At 41.8% G+C, this 24409-nt stretch overlaps 1 protein-coding gene across 1 annotated transcript in view; it reads right to left on the bottom strand.

The window, feature by feature from the left end:
• Positions 1-24409, bottom strand: part of DNAH12 (dynein axonemal heavy chain 12) — a 233864-nt gene that overhangs the window by 201197 nt on the left and 8258 nt on the right. The window contains exons 5-9 of the mRNA XM_036331828.1: positions 11372-11561; positions 10444-10516; positions 9194-9352; positions 8775-8970; positions 549-737 (exon numbers count right to left, since the gene is read on the bottom strand). Of these exons, the coding sequence (XP_036187721.1) occupies positions 549-737; positions 8775-8970; positions 9194-9352; positions 10444-10516; positions 11372-11561 (807 nt within the window). The remainder of the gene's footprint in view (positions 1-548; positions 738-8774; positions 8971-9193; positions 9353-10443; positions 10517-11371; positions 11562-24409) is intronic.

The following is a 24409-nucleotide window of genomic DNA, read 5'->3' as shown; positions in this document are numbered from 1 at the left end:
CAGCCAACCTCCCACAGCCCTGTCCCCAGGCCAGCCCCACCCCCGATCGCCCCCCAGGGGGCGGAGCCAGTGGCCAACCTCCTGAAGGCCCTCCCCTTGGTCAGCCCCACCCCAATGGGCCTCCACCACCCCAATAGGCCCCCAATGGGCCCCCCCACCCCGATCAGGGGCAGGGCCAGCCGGCCAACCACCTGCAGCCCCTCCCCCTGGCCATCCCTAACCCCAGTGGGCCCCCACCACCCTGATTGGCTTATGGCCTCTTCCCCCCGCCAGCTCTACCCCTGATTGGCTCCCCCACTCTGATCAGAGGCAGGGCCTCTTGGGAGGTTGTCATAACTACAATAAGACTTCTATGAACAAATGTTATCTTCAACCAGAAGACTTTCTCAAAGACAAAGCACTTTATTTTAACATAAAATAACTTGGAGTATGGAAATAAAGAGTTGTAACATTTTATGTATATAAATACTTTATGGAGTTTCAACTCAATTTAAAATTTTGAAAAAGAGCCATATAAAGAAACCTGATAGATAAGGATGAAGTGATACCTGCAGAGCTTCAGCTATTCTCTCTACCAAACCAAAAACAACATCTTCCAAATCTTGAAAGGTAGGGTAAAATTCCATTTTCTCATCATCAATTGTCAATTCCATCTTAAATATCGGCAGCCCTCGTTCATCTTCTTGGTCAAAGAGTTTTACAAATCCTTCTACAGTTCTCTTTAAGAGATCCTTTATCTGCATGATTTTATAAATTACTATTAATTTCAAGAGTACAAGTTCAACCTTTAACTAAAATCAGTGTATAATCAAGTCATTCTATCAATCCATTTAGTCCTGAAAATTATCTTCATTCAGCACATATTTTCTTTTGTTGTTGTTGTTGCTGTTGTTGTTAATCCTCACCTAAGGACACTTTTTCCAATACTCTTCAGAGAGAGTGGAAGGGAGTGAGGCATGGGAGAAGAGAGAGAAACATCAATGTGAGAGACATCCACTGGTTGCCTTCCGCACGCACCCCAAACAGGTAGGGAAAGTAAACCTGCAATCCAAGTACATGCCCTTGACCAGGAATCCTACCCAAAACCCGTAGGTATGTGGGGAGACAGTAACCACTGAGCCATGCTAGCCAGGGCTGTATTTTTTAATCCTCACCTGAGGATATGTTTTTACTGATTTTAGAGAGAAAGGGGGGGGGGGAGAGAGAGAGAGAGAGAGAGAGAGAGAGAGAGAGAGAGAGACATCAATATGAGAAAGAAACATTACTCAGTTGCCTCCTATTAGCATCCGACCCAGGATCAAACCCACAACCTAGGTATGTACCCTGACCAGGAATTGAACCCACAACCATTTTGGTATATGGGGTGACACTCCAACCAACTGAGCCACCTGTCAGGGCAGCACAGTATGTTCTTAATAAATGTAGTCTAAAATAATAAATGGAAAAATATATGCAAACTTTCATACTTTTATAGAATATCAACAATCTTAAAATGGCAACTCAGAATCTTCCACACTCTAGTTATTTTGCCCCTGATATAGAAAACATTTCAGAAGACCAAACAACATGGTGAAGACTGAGGGTAAGGGAGCCCTGACCCTCATAGTGAGGGTGTCATGGGATGACATGTACATGGGGTGAGGGGCAGTGGTAAAGATACAGCTAGCTGCTATTGTCACAAGAGTCAAATGTTCAATATTATTAATTTTGTGAGCCTGTTACTAAACCTTTGGATGCTTGAAAATCATCACGGTGGGAATATTTATGCCATGGAAATTAGCAAACACTACAAAACAGGGTAGTTGTTATTGTTGTTTCTGGAGAGCCAAATTTCCAGCACACCATTTGGTTAGCGTGAAGCTACTGGAACTTAGAAATGTGCACAATACATGACCAAAGTATGAATAATCTCTCTCTATAAAAGCCAAGCAAACAGCACACCGAAACGACTGGAACGACCAGTCACTATGACATGCACTGCTGCTAGCCAACCGGCCTGATGGGGGGTGGGCGGTTCCTCCACCCCAGCTGGCCCCCCCCCCAACAGGCCCCACAATACCTTGATCAGAGGTGAGGCTGGCCGGCCAACCTCCTATGTTCCCTCCCCCGAGCTGGCTCAGCCCAATCGGCCCCCACGGGGCAGTCCAGCTGGACCCCACCCATGCACAAATTCATGCACTGGGCCTCTAGTGCAGGGGTGGGCAAACTTTTTGACTCAAGGGCCACAATGGGTTCTTAAACTGGACCGGAGGGCCGGAGCAAAAGCATGGATGGAGTGTTTGTGTGAACTAATATAAATTCAAAGTAAACATCATTACATAAAAGGGTACGGTCTTTTTTTTTTTAGTTGTATTCATTTCAAATGGGCTGGATCCGGCCCGTGGGCCATAGTTTGCCCACGGCTGCTCTAGTGTATTCTTATAATTAACCAACTATTGGAAATTTACCCAAACAGACAAATATAGATCTAAATGATCTTCAAAATGTTCCTCATCTCTTTACTTCTCATCAAATGATCATAGTTCTCTTAAGGGGATAAAGACAGAAAGAAAATCATATATATTAGTTATAGTAATATACTATTTATATATATATATAATTTTATTTTAGAGGTCCAGTGCACAAACTCATGCACAGGTGGGTCCCTCTGGGTGGCCTGCAGGGATCGGGCCTAAACCCGCATTTCAATGCCACCTGCAGCTCCTACCTGCTGCTCCCACTCATCCTGGCCCCAATGTATCTGCCACAGGCTCGTGCCCAATCAGTCCCGATCTGGAGAGGCTCATGCTGATGCAGCAGTGCTCACCAGCCATGAGCCCTGTGTCCGGTGCCCTACCGAGGGGAGTGGCTTGCGGGATCTGGCTGAAACCAGCTCTCCGACATCCCCGAGGGACTCCCGGATTGCGAGAGTGTGCAGGCCAGGCCAAGGGATCCCACTGGTGCACAACCAGGCCGGGGAGGGACCGCAGGAGGGCTCCAGGGCGTGTCCGGCTCATCTCGCTCAGTCCCGATAGGCCAGACCCCAGCAGCAAGCTAATGTACTGGTCGGAGCATCTGCTCCCTGGTGTCAGTGCACGTCATAGTGAGCGGTTGAGCAGCCTTAGCATATCATTAGCATATTACGCTTTGAGTGGTTGTTCTGTCATTCAGTCTATTTGCATGTTACCCTTTTATTATATAAGACTAGAGGCCCGGTGCACAAAAATTTGTGCACTCAGGGGGGTGGGGCGCTCTGTCAGCCCGGCCTGTGCCCTCTCGCAGTCTGGGACCCCTCGGGAGATAACGACCTGCTGGCTTAGGCCTGCTCCCGGGAGGCAGAGGGCAGGCCCAATCCCTAGGTGCAGCCACTAGTCGGGCTCAGAGCAGGGCCGATTGGGGAGTTGGGGCACCACCCCCGGTCATGCACAGAGCAGGGCGGATCGGGAGGTTGCGATGCCACCCTCAGTCACACTCACCATAGGGCCGATTGGGGAATTGGGGCACCGCCCCGTCACACTCAAGGCAGGGTCGAGGGGGAGGTTGCGGCGCCACCCCGTCACGCACAGAGCAGGGCCAATCAGTGGGTTGGGGAGCTCCCCCCTGTCACTAACAGAGCAGGGCCCATCAGGGGGGTTAGGGCTCCTTACCCTGTCATGCACAGAGCAGGGCCAATCAGGGGGTTGGGGAGCTCCTCCCTGTCACTCACAGAGCAGGGCCCATCAGGGGGGTTGGCGCTCTGTACCCTGTCACCCACAGAGCAGGGCCAATCAGGAGGTTGGGGCGCTGCCCCTTGTCACACACAGAGCAGGGCCAATCAGGGGGTTGGGGCGCTGCCCCATGTCACGCACAGAGCAGGGCTCATCAGGGGGGTTGGGGCTCCGTACCCTGTCACACACAGAGCAGGGCCCATCAGGGGGTTGGGGAGCTCCCCCCGTCACGCACAGAGCAGGGCGGATCAGGGGGTTGGGGCACCACCCTCTATCACCCACAGAGCAGGGTCGATCAGGGGGTTGGGGAGCCACCACTGTCACACTCAGGGCAGGGCCGATGGGGAGGTTATGCCTCTACCCCATCACATGTCACATACAGAGCAGGGCAGATAGGGAGGTTGTGGCCCCGCCCCCTGTCACACACAGCCGCAGGGCAATCAGGGGGTTTGGGTGCTGCCCCCTGTCACACTGATCCCGGTGCCGGGAGGCCTCTCAGGTCCGCTGATCCCAGTGCTGGGAGGACTCACGGCTCCACTGATCCTAGTGCTGGGAGGCATATTACCCTTTTACTATATAGGATAGAAGCCTGGTGCACGGGTGGGGACCGGCTGGTTTGCCCTGAAGGGTGTCCTGGATCAGGGTGGGGGTCCCCACTGGGTTTCCTGGCCAGCCTGGATGAGGGGTTGATGGCTGTTTGCAGCTGGTCACACACCCTTCAGGGTGGGGGTCCCCACTGGGGTGCCTGGCCAGCCTGGTTGAGGGACTGAGGGCTGTTTTCAGGCTGGCGGGTGACTGAAGCTCCCAACTGCTCCTTTTTTTCTTTTTTTCTTTTTTTATTCTGGGCCAGCTTTAGCTCTGGCTCCAGCTCTGAGGCCTCTGCTGCTGAAAGCAGGTATCTGGTTTGTTTGGGTTCTATAATCAAAACTCTGTATCAACTCCAGCTCTGAGATCCCGGCGGGCTGAAAGCAGGTTTCTGGGGTTTTGTTTAGCTTCTATATTTGTAACAATTTTTCAAACTGCAATCTCAGAGGCCACAAGGCATGCGGGGAACCTTGGTTTCCTCCGTCACTGAAGCAAGCAAGCCTCATGTTAGTTTGAAGCTGCCTGGCTGCCGGCCGCCATCTTGGCTGGCAGTTAATTTGCATATCTCGCTGTTTAGCCAATGGGAAGGGTAGCGGACGTACGCTAATTACGATGTTTCTCTTTTATTAGATAGGACTAGAGGCCTGGTGCACAAAAATTTGTGCGCTCGGGGGGGAGGGGCGGTCCCCTCAGCCCGGCCTGTGCCCTCTCGCAGTCTGGGACCCCTCGGGAGATAACAACCTGCTGGCTTAGGCCTGCTCCCGGGTGGCTGAGGGCAGGCCCAATCCCTAGGTGCAGCCTCTAGTCGGGCTCAGAGCAGGACCGATTGAGGAGTTGGGGCGCCGCCCCGTCATGCACAGTGCAGGGCAGGTTGGGAGGTTGTGATGCCACCCTCAGTCACGCTCAGCGTAGGGCCGATTGGGGGGTTGGGGCACCACCCCCAGTCACACTCAAGGCAGGGTCGATGGGCAGGTTGCGACGCCACCCCCTGTCACGCACAGAGCAGGGCCCATTAGGGGGGGTTGGGGCTCCGTACCCTGTCACACACAGAGCAGGGCCCATCAGGGTGTTGGGGAGCTCCCCCCTGTCACACACAGAGCAGGGCCGATCAGGTGGTTGAGGAGCTCCCCCCTGTCACTCACAGAGTAGGGCTGATAGGGTAGTTGGGGCACCGCCCCCTGTCACACACAGAGCACGACGGATCAGGGGGTTGGGGTGCCGCCCTCTATCACCCACAGAGCAGGGCCGATCAGGGGGTTGGGGCACCGCCACTGTCACACTCAGGGCAGGGCCGATGGGGAGGTTATGGCTCTACCCCATAACACACAGAGCAGGGCCGATCAGGCTGTTGGGGCACCGCCGTCTATCACCCACAGAGCAAGGCCGATAAGGGGGTTGGGGCACTGCCCTCTCACACTCAGGGCAGGGCCGATGGGGAGGTTATGTCTCTACCCCGTCACACACAGAGCAGGGCCGATCAGGTGGTTGAGGCACTGCCCCCTGTCACACACAGAGCTGCAGGGCCATCAGGGGGTTGGGGAGTTCCCCCTATCAGGCACAGAGCAGGGCTGATCAGGGGATGGGGCACCTTCCCCTGTCAGGAACAGAGCAGGGCCGATAGGGAGGTTGTGGCCCAGCCCCCTGTCATACACAGAGCCGCAGGGCAATCAGGGGGTTTGGGCGCTGCCCCCTGTAACGCTGATCCCAGTGCCGGGAGGCATATTACCCTTTTACTATATAGGATAGAGGCCTGGTGCCCGGGGGGGGCCGGCTGGTTTGCCCTGAAGGGTGTCCTGGATCAGGGTGAGAGTTCCCACTGGGGTGCCTGGCCAGCCTGGGTGAGGGGATAACGGCTGTTTGCAGCTGGTCACACACCCTTCAGGGTGGGGGTTTCCACTGGGGTGCCTGGCCAGTCTGGGTGAGGGGCTGAGGGCTATTTTCAGGCTGGCGGGTGACTGAAGCTCCAACTGCTCCTTTTTTTCTTTTCTTTTCTTTTTTTATTCTGGGCCAGCTTTAGCTTTGAGGCTTGGCTCCAGCTCTTAGGCCACAGCTGCAAAAAGCAGGTTTCTGGCCTTTGTTTACCTTCTGTATTTGAAACAATGTTGCGATCCTGCTGGCTGAAGCCCGGCGGACTAAAGCAGGTTTCTGGGGTTTTGTTTAGCTTCTATATTTGTAACATAGTTGCTTAGAGTTGCAGCTCAGAGGCCTGCAGCGGCAGGTGGGGAACATTGGAGTCCTCCGTCACTGAAGCAAGCAAGCCTCATGTTCGCTTTAAGCTGCCTGGCTGCCAGCCACCATCTTGTCTGGCAGTTAATTTGCATATTGCCCTGATTAGCCAATGGGAAGGGTAGCGGTCGTACGCTAATTACCATGTTTCTCTTTTATTAGATAGGATTATCCTTTTAAAGATACATTGCAAAATTCATAAAATCTTTGGAGATCTTTACCAGCCATAGGGGAAGGTTCTTTGTTTTAAAAAATTTTTTTTCATTGATTTTATAGATAAAGGTAAGGAGAGGGAGAGAGAGATATAAACATTGATAAGAAACATCAATATCAACTGGCTACCTCCTGCATGCCCCATACTGGGGATTGAGCCCACAACCCAGGTATGTGCCCTGACCAATAATCGAACTGCATCGATACTTAACCACTGAGCCACACCAGATGGGCCACAGGGAAAGTTTTTATTCAAAACTCTTTTTCTAGCCCAGCCAGCATAGTTCAGTGATTGAGTGTCAACCTATGAATTGACCCAGGTTGCAGGCTCGATCCCCAGTGTGGGGCGTGCAGGACGCAGCCAATGAATGATTCTCTCTTCTCATTGATGTTTCTATCTCTCCCTCCCTCTCCCTTCCTTTCTAAAATCAATAAAAAATAAGTAAAGACTATATAAAATCGCTGAACCGGTTTGGCTCAGTGGATAGAGCGTCGGCCTGCGGACTGAAGGGTCCCAGGTTCAATTCCGGTCAAGGGCATGTACCTTGTTTGTGGGCACATCCCCAGTGGGGGGCATGCAGGAGGCAGCTGATCGATCTCTCTCATCGATGTTTCTGGCTCTCTATCCCTCTCCCTTCTTCTCTGTAGAAAATCAATAAAATATTAAATAAATAAATAAATAAAATAAAATGATGCAGCCACTTTGGAAAAAGTCTGGCAGTTCTTAAAAAATTAAAACAAACAAACAAAAAAAACCCCTCTTTTTCTAGAATTGTTTTTCTGCAATAGTAAAAACTTGAAGAGCATAAAATTAATATTCTCTTTCTGTTTGTCATTTAAAGATGGTCAATAACATTTTGAACCAAGATTTTACAGTGAATGAAATGAGAATCCATCAACTTGGAATTACATAATTTTAAAAAAAAAATGTTTACTAGGATAGTCCTTTTGTTAATATACTTCAATAAAGCTTATAGTCTTTAAGCATGAGCCCAGTAATCATTCACAATATTGATACATACTTCTAGACTTTCCATTTTAGATTGTTTCAGAAATAAAGCATTTTTCTGCTTAATTTATTAAAATAAAATTATGTTGAAAGCAAAGATCAACAGTAATTAATATACAAATGCGAGAAGTCCTTCAGAAGCTGAATGGGGCTTTGAAATTCAGCAGGGCTGAATATCTGCATGTTACCTGCTGCTAACTGAGTGGCCCAAGGCAATCCCCTAACCTGATAATCTTTTACTGTTTACTAAACTTTACCTTTGATATGCCTGTTTGCATTCCTAAAGGGTAATGTGTATTCTAGTAAATGAAAAGGAGATGGATCCGGAGATTCAGCGAAGCTTAGTCACTAGAACTAAGTTTCCATCTGGCTTCCCCCATAATTTCTAAATTTATATATCTTGTCTTGTATATTAATTTGCATGTCAGCTCTTTCTCCAGGCTTTGAACCCAAGCTATGCAGGCTGTGGCTTCACAAAATTATAGTAAAAATATTTTTATAACTTACTTCAAAATAATTACTTAACACTTTGTCTAAATGTCTAAATAGAATTTTATTTAAAACTAGAGGCTCGGTGCACAAAATTCATGCACTCGAGGCGGGGGGGTGGGGGGGGCGGGAGCAGTGTCACTCAGCCCAGATTGCGAGAGGGTGCAGGCCAGGCCGAGGGACCCCACCGGTGCACAATTGGGGTTAGAGAGGGACACGGGAGGTTGGCCAGCGGGGCGGGATCACGGGAGGGCTCCAGGGCATGTCCAGCCCATCTTGATCAGTCCCAATTGGCCAGACCCCAGCAGCAAGCTAACCTATCGGTCAGAGCGTCTGCCCCCTGGTGGTCAGTGCATGTCATAGTGACTGGTCGACTGTCTCCCCAATGGTCAGTGCACATCATAGTGAGCAGCTGAGCGGCCTTAGCATATCATTAGCATATTACACTTTGATTGGTTGAATGGCTGACCAGAAGACTGGACACTTAGCATATTAGGCTTTCATTGTATAGGATACCAAACTAATTTTAATAACATTATCACTTAAAATACTTAAAACATATTTACCTGATTTGACATAAGTGTCGAAACACAGTTATAAAATGAATCCAACTTTTCAGGTTTAATGCCTTCGAGAGCTTCCTTCTTGGTAAAAAGATTTATAACCTTTGTATACCATGTGTTCATTATCTTCTCTTCTGCCTTCCTAGCTTGTATTGATAGATCATTTTTCAGTGATTCACAATCAATTGGGCCTTTAGCTCTATTTATGAGAAAAATAAACATGATTTTTAAAGCAAATGATAGATACTGGTCTTGATATGTAATTGTTAAAACAAATAAAAAAATTTAAAATTTTTTGAAATCTAAAGAAAAGTTCTGAAGATTTATCAATGAGTTTTAAAAATTATATAGTCAAAAATATAAAGACTCAAACACAGGAGACAGTCACATTTTAAATGTTAATTAATAAATATGGGTTTTACCTAATTCCTGTTAAGTCCAGCAAAAGTGTATTAGCAAATGTCTTGTAACCAAGGTCCAGTAACATCTTCATAATTGGATGAACAATGTGCAAATTAGATAATATTTGACTTCTTGCCTGCACATAGCTACAATGCCAAGGATTGGAATAATCTTGGCCTCTGGAAAGCAATACACCATGTTAAACAGGATTCAAACAATATACTCTAAGTTTTAGGAATAATGTTTATGATATGGAATTAATATTAAAGAAAGAAAACTGCGGATTAAGAAGAGGGAAATCCTAAGGGCATGGAAGCCTTAGGAAATATGCATGTAATAAAAATACTTTAAGATTTTGAAAGTACACTATCCTCAGAGAGATCAGAGGTAATTTAAATTTTTTAAATTAAATTATTGGAGTAACACTGATTAATAACATGGTTTCAAGTGTACAACTTTATAATACAACATCTGTATATTCCATTGTGTGCTCACCACCCTAAGTCTAGTCTCCTGTCACCAAATATTTGACACCCTCTATCCTCTTCATACTCCCCCTACCTCCTTCCCCTCTGCTAACCACTATACTGAGAACAAAGATCATTTGTGGGTAAGGAAGGCTGATGGGCCAGGCATGAGTACCCTACTAACTTCCACTGTGCTCTGGCTCAGTTACCTTCGGCCGAGATAAATCAACACAGTCCTTAGTAATGGGGAGAAGGGATGGAAAAATCTATTTGGCATACACCGAAGCTCACTTAAGGTCAAATTGAACTGTGCATCCATATGCACAGTTCCCCTAATTGTATAGACTAAAACTACATAAGTACAGTATAGAGGATACTTTGGGGGAGAAAGAAAAAACAGCAGTAGTACTATTTTTTTAGGTGTGTTCAAAATACCTTTGAGTTTCACAGCTGTAGACTTAAATAAAAGATGAGTTTATTTTCTTTTTCTTAAATATTTTTATTGATTTCAGAGAGGAAGGCAGGGAGAGAGAGAGAGAGAGAGAGAGAGAGAGAGAGAGAGAGAGAGAGAGATGGAAACATCAGTGATGAGAGAGAATCATTGATCGACTGCCTCATGCCCTTCACTGGGGATCAAGCCCACAACCCGGGCATGTGCCCTTTACTGGAATTGAACTCAGGACCTTTCAGTCCACAGGCCGACGCTCTATCCACTAAGCCAAACCAGCCAGGGCAAGATCAGTTTATTTTCAATCTATTATCAAAACCTAGGTGCAACACTGTTTTGAAAATAATTTACTCACACAGGGAATTCAGGTAAAGGACCTCCATCATCTTCAAGCCAGTTAACTGGAGGTTTCACAAGAACACTCTTCACTAAAATACATATATGTATTAATACTTCTTGAAAACCATTTAAAGATTATCAATAACATTTTGAACCAAGATTTTACAGAGAACGAAATGAGAATCCATCAACTTGGAATCTCATAATTTCAAAAAAAATGTTTACTAGGATAGTCCTTTTGTTAATATACTCCAATAAAGCTTATACTCTTTAAGCATGAGCCCAGTAATCATTCATAATATTGATACATACTTCTAGACTTTCCTCCCATTTTAGATTGTTTCAGAAATAAAGCATTTTTCTGCTTAGTTTATTTAAATAAAACTATAGTTATTTTCTATAACTCAGATCAAAGTTTCTAACTCTTGATATTGAATGGTACAGTTTATTATACATTAAATGAGTATAAGAAAAAATCCCTTTACTTGCAACAAAATCACACTTTTGATACTGCTTTGGCCTTACTTTGAAGGTAAATTCAAATATGGTACAGCTTTAGTAAGTTCTCAGTTATTCTCTTTCCGTCTACTGAAAAGTCACTGCCATGGCCTCTCAAGAAAATTTATTCCAATAAAAATTGCAAAGGTTAAATCCCTAATAAATCTCCCCAAATCTGTTAATTTTATCTTATAATCAAGTACATAGTGTAGCAAGAATTATAAAGACAAAGTGAAAATTTAAAAAGCTACTTAGCTAATAAGCATATAAAAAATTACTAAAAATGGCCTTAAATTGCAAATATTTTGACATTATAGGCTCAAAATAAACATTTAAATAAAAATAATATTTAAGAATACATATAGCTAAAAATATAACATGCATTATTCATATTTCTGCTGTTTATTGGGAGGAGCAGGGGAGCAACGGTGCTATATATTACTTACCCAAATACCTCTTCGTGCTTTTTTCAAAGTCACTTGACACTTCACTGATGAGACTTTGAAGGAGTTCCTCTCTTTTTTTCCCTTGCTTTAAAGACTCAGGTACCAGCATTAACATGTGATCCAGCCATTCTTGCTGAATAGGTACTATAGGACTACTTTCTACACATTGCTTCATATAAATATAGTTCAACTGAGAACGTAATAAGAAAAAAGTAAATGTTCTAAATGAAGTAGCATTTCAATGTAACTACTAAGCTCTGTGTTCTCAAGACAAAATTTTCCCTGAGAATAAAAATACTAGTATATTGTGAAATAACATACTTTCAGAATAAAAAGATTTTAACCCAAAGTACAATCTACAGATACCATTTTATATTCTTCTTTATTTATGATGAGTTCTCACCTAAATAATGTTCTTGGTATATTTCTCCTTTTCTCAAGGCAAAACAAAGACCTTTTATCTAACTTCCTTAACTCAACAAATATTCACAAATTCAACAAATATTTAGATATTGTTCCAAATGCTAAGGATACAGTAGTAAAAACAAAACATACAAAGCCCATGCTGTCTTGGAGATTATATTCTGGTACAAAGCAGTATAGTATAATTTCATAAATTCTCCCCTAGCAATGAGAAGTATAACAAAAATAGACACAAATAAATAGAAAGACAACACTAGATCTTGGTGAAGACATTTTAACATCATGAAAATTTCAGTTGGTGCCAAAATTAATTTAATGCAATCTTAATATAAATATCTACACATATTTTATGGAACTGGACAAGTTAAGCATAGAATTCATGTGGAACAATAAACATGTGAGAATAACCAAGAAATCCCGGAGAAAGAAAATCTACAAAAAAGGACTAGCCCTAGGAGACATTAAAATATACTACAAAATTTATTTAATTAGAACTGTGTAGTACAGGTGCATTAATAGATAAATCAGTGGTAAAAAATGAAAAGTCCAGAAATAGGTCCAGTTCCTAAGAAATTTTAGTATATGGTAAATGCGGCATCTCAAATCACTGGAGCAAAGATGAAGTTGTTTCTTTTTATTTTATTTTTTATTGATTTCAGAGAGGAAGGGAGAGAGAGACAGAAACATCAATAATGAGAATCACTGATTGGCTGCCTCCTTCATGCCCCTTACTGGGGATTGAGCCTGCAACCCTGGCAAATAAACCATGACCTGGTTCATAAACCACTAGTTCTGGGATAACTGGTTAGCCATGTGGAAAAAGAAAAATATAATCAATACCTTACACTATACAGAAGAATAAGTTCCAAATAGTTCAGGAATTTAAATTAAACAGTGGAACTATACAAAGACTAGGGGGAAAAGAATAAATTTTTCTGTAACTTGAGTGTATAGAAAAATGTCTTTGCTTCAAATTCCAGATACACAAGGGAAAAAATAATTGAAAAATTCTGACTACATAAAAATATTTGCATGGTAAAAAAAAAAAAAAGTCACAATATGAAGGTCAAAAGACAACTGACAATCTGGTATAAAATATTTGCAATATATATCTCAAATAAAGTATAAAAAATACTTAAATTTAGTAAATGGATGAACCTTGAGAACATTATGCTAAATGAAATAAGCTGGTGACAAAAAACCAGCATATTATTCCACTTATATGAGGTATCCAGAGTAGTCAAACTCAAATTCATAGAAACAGGAAATAGAATGGTAGTTGCCAGGGACTGAAGAGAGAGGCAAATGGGGAGTTGTTATTTAATAAGTTTCCGTTTTGAAAGATAAAGTTCTGGTAATGTGTTGCACAACAATATGCAAATACTTAACATCATTAAACTGTACACTTAAAATGTTTAAGATAATTTTTTTGTTAGCCCAGCCAGCATGACTCCGTGGCTGAGTGTCAACCTATGAACCAGGAGGGCACAGGTTCAGTTCCCAGTCAGGGCACTTGCCTGGGTTGTGGGCTCGATCCCCAGTTGGGGTGTGCAGGAAGCATCCAATCAATGATTCTCTCTCATCACTGATGTTTCTATCCCTCTCTCCCTTACTCTCTGAAATAAATAAAAATATTAAAAATAATAATTTTGTTAGTTGTATTTTATAATTTTTTTTTTAATTTAGGGGAAAATAAGACCAAAATCCAATAGAAAATTAGGGAGAAGATATAAACCATTTCACAAAAATATTATTAAAATGGCCCCTAAACTTATGAAAAAAATGTTAATCTCACTCATAATTAGACAAAGCAAATTTAAACCATCCTGAGATCCCATTTGTCAGCTAATTGAAAAAAAAAAATACAGGTCCCACATACTGTGGTAAGACTATAAAGAAGCAACACTCTCATAAACTGTGAATAGGAAGGCAAACTACCACAACTCATGTGGAATGAAACACTGTGATACCTAATAAAACCACATATTGACGCAGAAGTTCCACTTTTAGAAATTGAAAATACACCGTCAACAATATGGAAACACACATACACAAGGTTATTCACTGCAGCAAAATACTGGAAGCATTTAAGAGGTGTTGAATAAATTATTATATATTCCACACATTGGTAGTCTGTGCAGCAGTAAAAAAGAATGAGGAAGTTGAATCAACACCTTAAATGTACACAATGTTATGTATCAATTATATATTGATAAAGCTGGCAAAAAGAAAAGAATGAAAATCTGTATGAACTAATATGGAATGAGTTCTAGGATAAACAAAATGCAAAAGAATATTTATAATCTGATGCATTTTGTGCAAGATAAAAGAAAAAACATATATGTTCTTTTATAAAAAATTAATCACAGGAAAAATAAGCCAGAAATAATGACCTTGGTTATATAAATGGAGAGTATTGGAATGGGTAGAAAATTTGGGGAGAATGAGAACAGAGTAAAAGGGACAGAAGTATACATTTTACTATAGTTCTGACTTTTAAGCCATGCTATTGTTTCACATGCTCAAAATATAAGTAAAGAAAATCAGTAAGAATGGGGGGAAGAGAAACTCAAAATTTAAAACACATACACACAGAAAGAAATGAAGCTAACTGGATATCAACTTAATAATATGGTCATACTGGAAGAGGTATAGAACTAACCATGGTAACTTTTGAACACAGCATTTAGACTGTGTACCTTCAAGCTAAGTACAAAAAAATATATAGAAAAACACTAAACTATAGTGAATAGGTTTGTTTTCATGTGTTATGAGTTACTAATTTTACAACTGTTTATGTATATTTTAGGATTTAACAAAATCTATATATATAAAAGCCTAATATGCAAAGTGTCCCCTCAGGAATTCAACCAACCGGGAGTTCGACCAACTGGGAGATCGATCACTCGCTATGATGTGCACTGACCACTAGGGTGTGGCACAGAATGAAGGGAGGACCTGGCCAGCAGCCGGCAGCTGCTAGGGAACCTACCCGTACACAAATTTCATGCACTGAGCCTCTAGTAAATAAATAATTGTGTTTCTTAAAAGCCAGGTTTCTCAAAAGACTAGAATGAACCCTGTGATGTTGAATCAGAATAGGAGGCATTAGTATAAACTCATGGTTTTTAAGATAGATGGATCATAGAAGGATGGCTTCAGGGCAAGGGCAGGAGGAGCAGCTTTCTCTGCTGGCAGAAGACACTGTTCCTTTGCTGAGCCTCCCCGCTCAGCCATCAGTGACTGCTATACCTGAGTCTCCATCAACCTGGCTTACACCATTCTTCCTGCCCTGGTCAATTCCCTGAAACCCTGCCCCACTCAACTTGCGGACCCAACTAAGCTGCTTCCAATGGTGTTGCCATACAAATGGATCACACCCTGCAGACTTTCATAAAATCTCTCAAAGGTCCACAACCTGCAAACAAGCAGCACAACTGGCCCCCTACAGCCCACCCCACCTATCACCCCAGGCCCTCACAGCCCCATTGTCTGTGGTCATGGGCCATGCATATATGCATACAAGGTTCTTGCTTGTTTTATAATGTTGAGTCTTGAGAGGTCTTTATAAATCCTAGAGATAAATCCTTTGTTGGACATGCAATGTGTGAATATTTTTTCCCAGTATGTAGCTTTTTTATCCATCCTCTTAACATGGTCTTTCACTGAGCAATACTTTTTTTTTTTTTTTTTTTGCTAGTGCTTACTTTTTATTTTATTTTATTTTTTTATTGTTTTATTGCTTAAAGTATTACAAAGAGTATTACATATGTCTCCTTTTTTTTCCACCCTTGACAATCCCTTGGCCTGAGCAATAGTTCTTAATTTTGATGAAATATAATTTTGGGGAATTTTTATGGATGATGTTTTATGTGTCATGTCTAAGAACTCTGCCCAGCCTAGGTTTTCTTCTAAAATTTTTATAGTTTTACATTTCTCCCATTTTTAATTATAAAACTTTAAAAAACAGTTTTACAATTTACACTTAAATCTATGATCAATTTTTAGTAATTTTTTTTTACAAAGTGAGATGTTTAGGCTGAGGTTTGGGATCTTTCGTTGTTGTTTACTTATTTTTTTATGGATGTCTACTTGCTCCACCCTATTTATTAAAAAGACTGTCCTTCCTCCATAGAATTGATATTTGCACCTTGCTCAAAAATCAGTTGGTTGCACTTGTGGGGTTAAATGGGTCATCTATTGTGTTCCATTGATCCATTTGTCCAATTATTCAAAAATAAAAGATTTTTTAAAAGTCAACTGGAGGTCTAGTGATAGAAGTATTGGAAAAATATCTTTTTGATTTGGCAATTAATGGTCAATGGTGACATTAATGAAGTGGTGGAGTTTCTAGAAGCCAGATTGCCAAGAGCAGTGGGTTCAGGAGGGAATGAATGTTTTTATACCCAGGTACCTATTTTAGATTGTAAAACACTAAAAGGCAAAAACTGTGGAGGAAGAGTGAGGATGCTAAACACATAAACAGAAATATTTTATAATTCACCCAGCCTCATATTATATATTTATGAATGTTTAGGGGTTGTTTCATATTAGTTCTTATACCAAGTAAAGAGGAAATTCACAGCCAAAATCTCCAGAAAAGTTGGGAAGCAGAAGGAGAAGGAGGACAAGTATTTTTAAACAACAAACTCACAATAGCTAAAATGAGGGTCTTCCAAAGATCCTCGATCCACATGAAGGTATCTTTAGTCCTCTATCCTCAAGGGGAACACTAAAGGAATGGAAAATCTGTACCCCTCTCTGGGAACATGTTGTATAAATTCCTCTTTGGTATAACTAGCTCCATGAGTTTACATATCCTTTGTTGTTAAAGAAATTTCTCATGTTGTCATCTTTCCACCAATCATATCTTAGTCCCTTATTGTTACCCATAGTCTTTTTTTTAAATCTCTAGCACTTTATATCAGTACTAGAGGCCTGGTGCATGAATTTGTGCACATTGAAAGGAAATTAATTAAAAGAAATATTTTAATATCACTACTCGCCCTTTCTCTATAATAGAAGTGTCAACCAAATTCATGATCAACAATGACAGGATCTTGGGAAGATGGCGGCGGTATAGGCAGACGCGTCCCAGGTCGTGTCCCTGAGCAAATGGAGTGAGCAGCTGAAACTAGTAACATCCACCCCGAATTGGCGAAATTCCTCAGCTGGCGAGACGGTTTGCAGCCGGGAAGAGCAGAACTCCCCTGGAAAGGTAAAAAAAAACCAGGGATTTGGGCAGGAAAGTTTGCCACACCTCTGAGCCCAGAGAGTCGGAGGGAGACCGCGTGGCAGACAGCCGCGTCCCTTGGGACAGGCAGAGCCCCTGACGGGGGAAAAGAGAACTGCGGGATTCCTGGCGCCGCCGGGGGAATTGAGAGCTGGGTCTGTGATCACAGAGGACTGAGCCTAAAGGGGGCAGCCTGAAGAGCTGACCAGACCATGCAGTCCCGGTAAGAGAAGAAGCTTACAGAAACCAAGCCTTCCCCGTTTCCGCGGCCGGCGTTTGTTTGTTTGTTTTCACTGAACCCTGTTCATGGGACATTTCGGATACAGACACTCACCTGTGCTGAAGAGAGGGAGAGTGTGCGGAGGAGTAGAATCTGGGGAGAGACTGAGGAGAGAAGGGGGGCCGGGAGAGGCGGCAGCGAATTGAGTGCTGAGACACCCCTGAGCCCAGGACTGAGGCAGCCATTCTCTCCGGAGAGTGAGACTCCTCCCCCCAGCCCCCAGGCAAGGAGCACAGCCACACCCAGATTCCACCCTGTAGGAGATCAAGGATTAAAATAACCTGATCAGTCCCTGGGAGTTAACAGGGTCTGGCCTATAGAGGGATTTTCAATCCCAGCAACAACACAGCACTGGTAACTCTTATGCAGCCAGCTCTGGGCAGTGAACTTCCACTGGACAGAGAGGCCCTGTAGCCTCAGAGGCCAACCCCAGAACACTGCCACCCAGAGGCTGACCCACAAACTGACTCTTTGCTAAACACAAAATAAGGCAGTCTGGGAAACAAATGCGGCTTGCTTTAAAATAAGGACTGTGGTTTACAACACAGAGGAACAGTGTATCGCAGGGAAACTCAACACTCTCCTGAATACCTGGCAGGTCTAAGGCGAGCCACACTGAAGAATAGAAGAACCGAAGGACCTTCACTACTGCAATATTTTTTTTTTCTTTTTTCACCTTTTAACTAAGAAACCAATTTTTTTTTCTCTCTTTTTTTCTTTTTTTTCTTTTCTTCTTCTTTTTTTTCTTTTTTTTTTCTTCTTTTTTCCATCACCTGATTTTACCCTTTTAATTACTACCTTCTTATTTTTAACCAGTATTATTACTGCTACCATTTTACCATTTTTTTTTTTTAAAGTGCCATTTTATTTTCTCTTTATTTTATTTTGGGATTAGTGTTCTCCATTCTATTTTCATCGTTATATTATTGGTTGTTTCTAGTTTGCATTCATCTCCAGGGAGCTGTTGCTGGAATTTGTTGGGATTAATGGCTGTTCTATAGGAGTATTCTCCTCATATAAAAAAGTCTCTTCCCCTCTTCCACTTCATTCTCTCTTTTCGCTCTTTTTTTTTTTTTCTTTTCTTTTCTCGCTTTTATTTTCCCCCCTCCTTTTTCCCAATTTCATTTTTGCACTCCTTTTTTTGGTCCCTAATTTTCTTTTCTTTTTTCTCTTTTCTCTTTTTCTCTTCCTTCTTCCTTATCCCCTAATTCTCTTAATTCAGGTGGTCACCTTTATTTGGGGTTATTCATATCGTGAATATATTTGTGTATAGTGCCTGGTGCGTGGTGCCTTGTTGTGTTGTATTTTGTGCCTTTAAATCAACGCAGCAGATCCAAGCAACAGCAACCTCCTGAGCACCACACCCTCTGCTGAGGAACAGCAGCTGTACGTGAAACCTTGCTCCACCAGCCAGAAGAGCCACCACAGCTGTGAACAGCACCCACCAGAGGAGCTGCTGCCAACTGAAGAGCAGCTACTACCGCAACCGCCCGAAGAGCAACCACAGACCAAGGAGTCACTGCCACCAAGGGAGCAGCCACTGAACGACTCAACGTCTAGATATGTCAGCGAGATCAAACATGGGTAGACAAAGAAACCCCCAAAGGAAAGAGAAGGAGGACTCTCCAGAAAAGCAGCTAAGTAATACAGAGGCATGCAACATGACAGAAAAAGAATTCAGAATAAGGGTCCTAGAGTGCATAAACCGGATGGAGGAAAAAATCGACAACCTCTCCAAGAAGCTAGAAGAAACAGATGAAAAAATCAACAACTTAAGTAAGACCCAAGAAGAAATGAAGAGTGATATAGCTGCAATGAAAAACTCCATTGAAAGTATCAACAGTAGACTAGGAGAAGCGGAGGACCGAATTAGTGATTTAGAAGACAAGGAAGCAAAACACACCCAAAACGTACTGCAATTGGAGAAAAAAATGAAAAGACAGGAGGAGAGCCTAAGGGAGCTTTGGGACAACATGAAACGAAACAACATACGAATAATAGGGGTACCAGAACAACAGAAGGATGAACAAGGATTAGAAAACCTATTAGAAGAAATAATATCAGAAAACTTCCCTGAGGTGGGGAAGAAAAAAGTCACACAAGCCCAGAGAGTCCCAAACAAGGTGAACCCGAAAAGACCCACACCAAGACACATCATAATTACCATGGCAAATGTTCAGGACAAAGAGAGAATCTTACAGGCTGCAAGAGAGAGATGGAAAGTTACATACAAGGGATCTCCCATTAGATTGTCAAATGATTTCTCAACAGAAACACATCAGGCCAGAAAAGAATGGACGGAAATTTACAAAGTGATGCAAAGCAAAGGACTGAATCCAAGAATACTCTATCCAGCAAGGCTATCATTCAAACTTGAAGGGGAAATAAGAAGCTTCACAGACAAAAAAAGGCTAAGGGAGTTTATCACCACCAAGCCAGCAATGCAAGGAATGCTAAAGGGACTGGTATAAAAATAAGAAATTAAAAGCTCAGAAAGAAAACAGCCACACAAAAACAGAAATGCCTACAAACAAGTACCTTTCAATAATAACTTTAAACGTAAACGGACTAAATGCTCCAAACAAAAGACATCGAGTGGCTGAATGGATAAAAAAACATGACCCATACATCTGCTGTCTACAAGAAACCCACCTCATTAGAAGGGACTCACACAGACTGAAAGTGAAAGGATGGAAAAATATATTTCAGGCAAATGGAAAGGAAAAGAAAGCTGGGGTAGCAATACTTATATCGGACAAAATAGACCTCAAAGTGAAGGCCATAACAAGAGATAAGGAAGGCCACTTCATAATACTAAAGGGATCAATACAACAAGAAGATATAACCCTGGTAAACATATATGCACCCAATGCAGGAGCACCCAAATTCATAAAAAAACTCCTGGAGGATATCAAAGGAGAGATCGACAACAATACAATCATTGTAGGGGACTTTAATACACCACTGACAGCACTGGATAAGTCTTCTAGACAAATAATCAGCAAAGATACAGCAATCCTAAATGACTCACTAGATCAGATGGACTTAATAGACATCTTCAGAACACTTCACCCGAAAGCCAGGGAATATACATTCTACTCAAATGCTCATAGGACATATTCAAAAATAGACCATATATTGGGTCACAAGCAAAGTATCCCCAAATTCAAGAAGATTGAAATCATAAAAAGCGTCTTCGCAGACCACGATGGCATAATATTAGAAATAAACTACAATAAAAACAAGCCAAAATACTCAAACACCTGGAAGCTGAATAGCATGCTATTAAATATTGATTGGGTTACCAATGAAATCAAAGAAGAAATTCGAAACATCCTGGAAACTAATGACAATGAAAACACAACAATCCAAAACCTGTGGGACACAATGAAAGCAGTCCTGAGAGGGAAGTTTATAGCTCTACAGGCCTATCTCAAAAAACAAGAAAAAATGGTAGTAAATCATCTAACTCTACAACTCAAAGAATTAGAAAGAGAGCAACAAGAAAACCCCAGAGTGAGCAGAAGGAAGGAGATAATAAAGATTAGAGCAGAAATAAATGACATAGAGACCAAAAAAACAATACAGAAAATCAATGAAACCAAGAGCTGGTTCTTTGAAAGGATAAACAAGATTGACAAACCTCTAGCCAGACTCACCAAGAAGCAAAGAGAGAGGACCCAAATAAACAAAATCAGAAACGATAGAGGCGAAATAACAACAGACCCCACAGAAATACAAATGATTGTTAAAAATACTATGGACAGCTCTACTCCAACAAACTAGACAACCTGGAGGAAATGGACAAATTCCTAGAAAAATACAACATTCCAAAACTCAATCAGGAAAAATCTAAAAATCTCAACAGGCCAATAACTATGGAAGAAATTGAAGCAGTCATCAAAAAGCTTCCAGCAAACAAAAGCCCAGGACCAGACGGCTTCACAGGGGAGTTTTACCAAACATTCAAGGAAGAACTAAAACCTATCCTCCTCAGACTACTACAAAAAATTCAAGAGGAAGGAACACTTCCAAGCTCATTCTATGAAGCCAGCATCACCCTAATACCAAAACCAGGTAAAGACAACACAATGAAAGAGAATTACAGGCCAATATCCCTCATGAACATAGATGCCAAAATCCTCAACAAAATCTTAGCAAATCGGATCCAGCAGTACATCAGAAAGATCATACACCATGACCAAGTAGGATTTATCCCAGGGATGCAAGGATGGTACAATATCCGCAAATCAATAAACGTGATACATCACATAAACAAATTGAAAGAAAAAAACCACATGGTCATATCAATTGATGCAGAAAAAGCATTTGACAAAATTCAACACCCATTTTTGATAAAAACTCTCACCAAGGCAGGAGTAGAAGGATCATACCTCAACATAATAAAAGCCATATATGACAGGCCCACAGCCAACATCATACTCAATGGACAAAAACTAACACCATTTCCCCTAAGAACAGGAACAAGACAGGGATGCCCCCTCTCACCACTCCTGTTCAACATAGTACTGGAAGTGTTAGCCATTGCAATTCGGCAAGAAGAAGAAATAAAAGGCATCCAAATTGGAAAAGAGGAAGTAAAACTGTCCTTATTTGCAGACGACATGATATTATACATACAAAACCCTAGAGACTCCATCCAAAAGCTACTGGACTTAATACATGAATTTGGCAATGTAGCAGGATACAAAATTAACCCCAAGAAATCCGAGGCATTTCTATACACCAATAGTGAACTTTCAGAAAGAGAGATTATAAAAACAATCCCGTTTACCATCACACCAAAAAAATTAAGCTACCTAGGAATAAACTTAACTAAAGAGGTAAAAGACCTCTACTCAGAAAACTACAGGACGTTGAAAAATGATATAGAGGAAGACATAAACAGATGGAAGAACATACCGTGTTCATGGATTGGTAGAATCAACATCATTAAAATGTCCATACTACCCAAAGCAATCTATAAATTCAATGCACTTCCCATTAAAATACCAATGGCATACTTCAGAGATCTAGAACGAACTCTCCAAAAATTCATCTGGAATAAAAAAAGACCCCGAATAGCTGCAGCAATCCTGAAAAAGACCAAAGTAGGTGGGATCTCAATACCAGATATCAAGATGTATTACAAAGCCACTGTTCTCAAAACTGCCTGGTACTGGCACAAGAATAGGCATATAGATCAATGGAATAGAATAGAGAGCCCAGAAATCGGCCCGAACCAATATGCTCAATTAATATTTGACAAAGGAGGCAAGAACATACAATGGAGCCAAGATAGTCTCTTCAATAAATGGTGTTGGGAAAATTGGACAGATATATGCAAGAAAATGAAACTAGACCACCAACTTACACCATACACAAAAATAAACTCAAAATGGATAAAGGACTTAAATGTACGACAGGAAACCATAAAAATTCTAGAAGAATCCAAAGGCAACAAAATCTCAGACATATGCCGAAGCAATTTCTTCACTGATACAGCTCCTAGGGCACTTGAAACGAAAGAGAAAATGAACAAATGGGACTACATCAAAATAAAAAGCTTCTGCACAGCAAAAGAAACCATCAACAAAACAACGAGAAAACCCACTGTGTGGGAAAACATATTTGCCAATGTCATATCTGATAAGGGCCTAATCTCCAAAATTTATAGGGAACTCATACAACTTAACAAAAGGAAGATAAACAATCCAATCAAAAAATGGGCAAAGGACCTAAATAGACACCTTTCAAAAGAGGACATTCAGAAAGCCAAGAGACATATGAAAACATGCTCAAAGTCACTAATCATCCGAGAGATGCAAATCAAAACAACAATGAGGTACCATCTCACACCTGTCAGACTGGCTATCATCAACAAATCAACAAACGACAAGTGCTGGAGAGGATGTGGAGAAAAAGGAACACTTGTGCACTGCTGGTGGGAATGCAGACTGGTGCAGCCACTATGGAAGAGAGTATGGAGTTTCCTTAAAAAACTGAAAATGGAACTCCCATTTGACCCTGTGATCCCACTTCTAGGAATATATCCCAAGAAACCAGAAACACCAATCAGAAAGGATATATGCACCCCTATGTTCATAGCAGCACAATTCACCATAGCTAAGATCTGGAAACAGCCTAAGTGCCCATCAGTAGATGAATGGATTAGAAAACTGTGGTACATCTACACGATGGAATACTATGCTGCTCTAAAAAGGAAGGAACTCTTACCATTTGCAACGTCATGGATGGAACTGGAGAGCATTATGCTAAGTGAAATAAGCCAGTCAATGAAGGAAAAATACCACATGATCTCACTCATTCATGGATAATAGAGACCATTATAAACTTTTGAACAATAATAGATACAGAGGCAGAGCTGCCTCAAACAGATTGTCAAACTGCAGCAGGAAGGCTGGGGAGGGTTGCGGGGCAGGAGGTAGGGGGGTAAGAGATCAACTAAAGGACTTGTATGCATGCATATAAGCATAACCAGTGGACATAAGACATTGGGGGATAGGGGAGGCTAGGGGACTGTCTAGGGCGGGGGGATAAAATGGACACATATGTAATACCCTTTGTAATACTTTAAGCAATAAAAATTAAAAAAAAATATATATATATATATAAAAAAATAAACATATTAACTTAGGACTTAAAAAAAAAAAAAAAAAACAAAAAAAAAAACAATGACAGATGGAAACACTCGCGTGTAATTGGCGCCAGCGAGAGCTTTATATGTGTAGATAAACTAGCTTAATTAGACCTGCTTTCTGATTTAGCTAAACTTTTACCAGCCCAGTGAAGTACCCCAACTTCTCTTTCAAGTAATTGTCAGCAACACAGCAGTAAATATCAACACAAAGCAGATTATTATTGTAGATCACAGAGGGAGAACAAAGGGTGAAACATTTAACTGTAGCAGTGTTTGACTATATTCTGTGCAGTGAGAAAACCTGAAGTCATTTTCAAGTTCCACCATTTCTTACTTCTTTTCAGTCAGGTCAAGTTTCTAAACTTTCTAAATCTCCATTTTCCAGCTAATGACAAGAAAATAGGATTTAACTGAGTCTCCTATATACCTTCTGAGAGGATC

Source organism: Myotis myotis, unplaced genomic scaffold (assembly GCF_014108235.1).
Source record: "Myotis myotis isolate mMyoMyo1 unplaced genomic scaffold, mMyoMyo1.p scaffold_m19_p_13, whole genome shotgun sequence".
Classification (NCBI taxonomy): domain Eukaryota; kingdom Metazoa; phylum Chordata; class Mammalia; order Chiroptera; family Vespertilionidae; genus Myotis; species Myotis myotis.
Note: the sequence above shows the minus strand (reverse complement) of the source record. Positions and strands in the feature narration are given on the sequence as shown.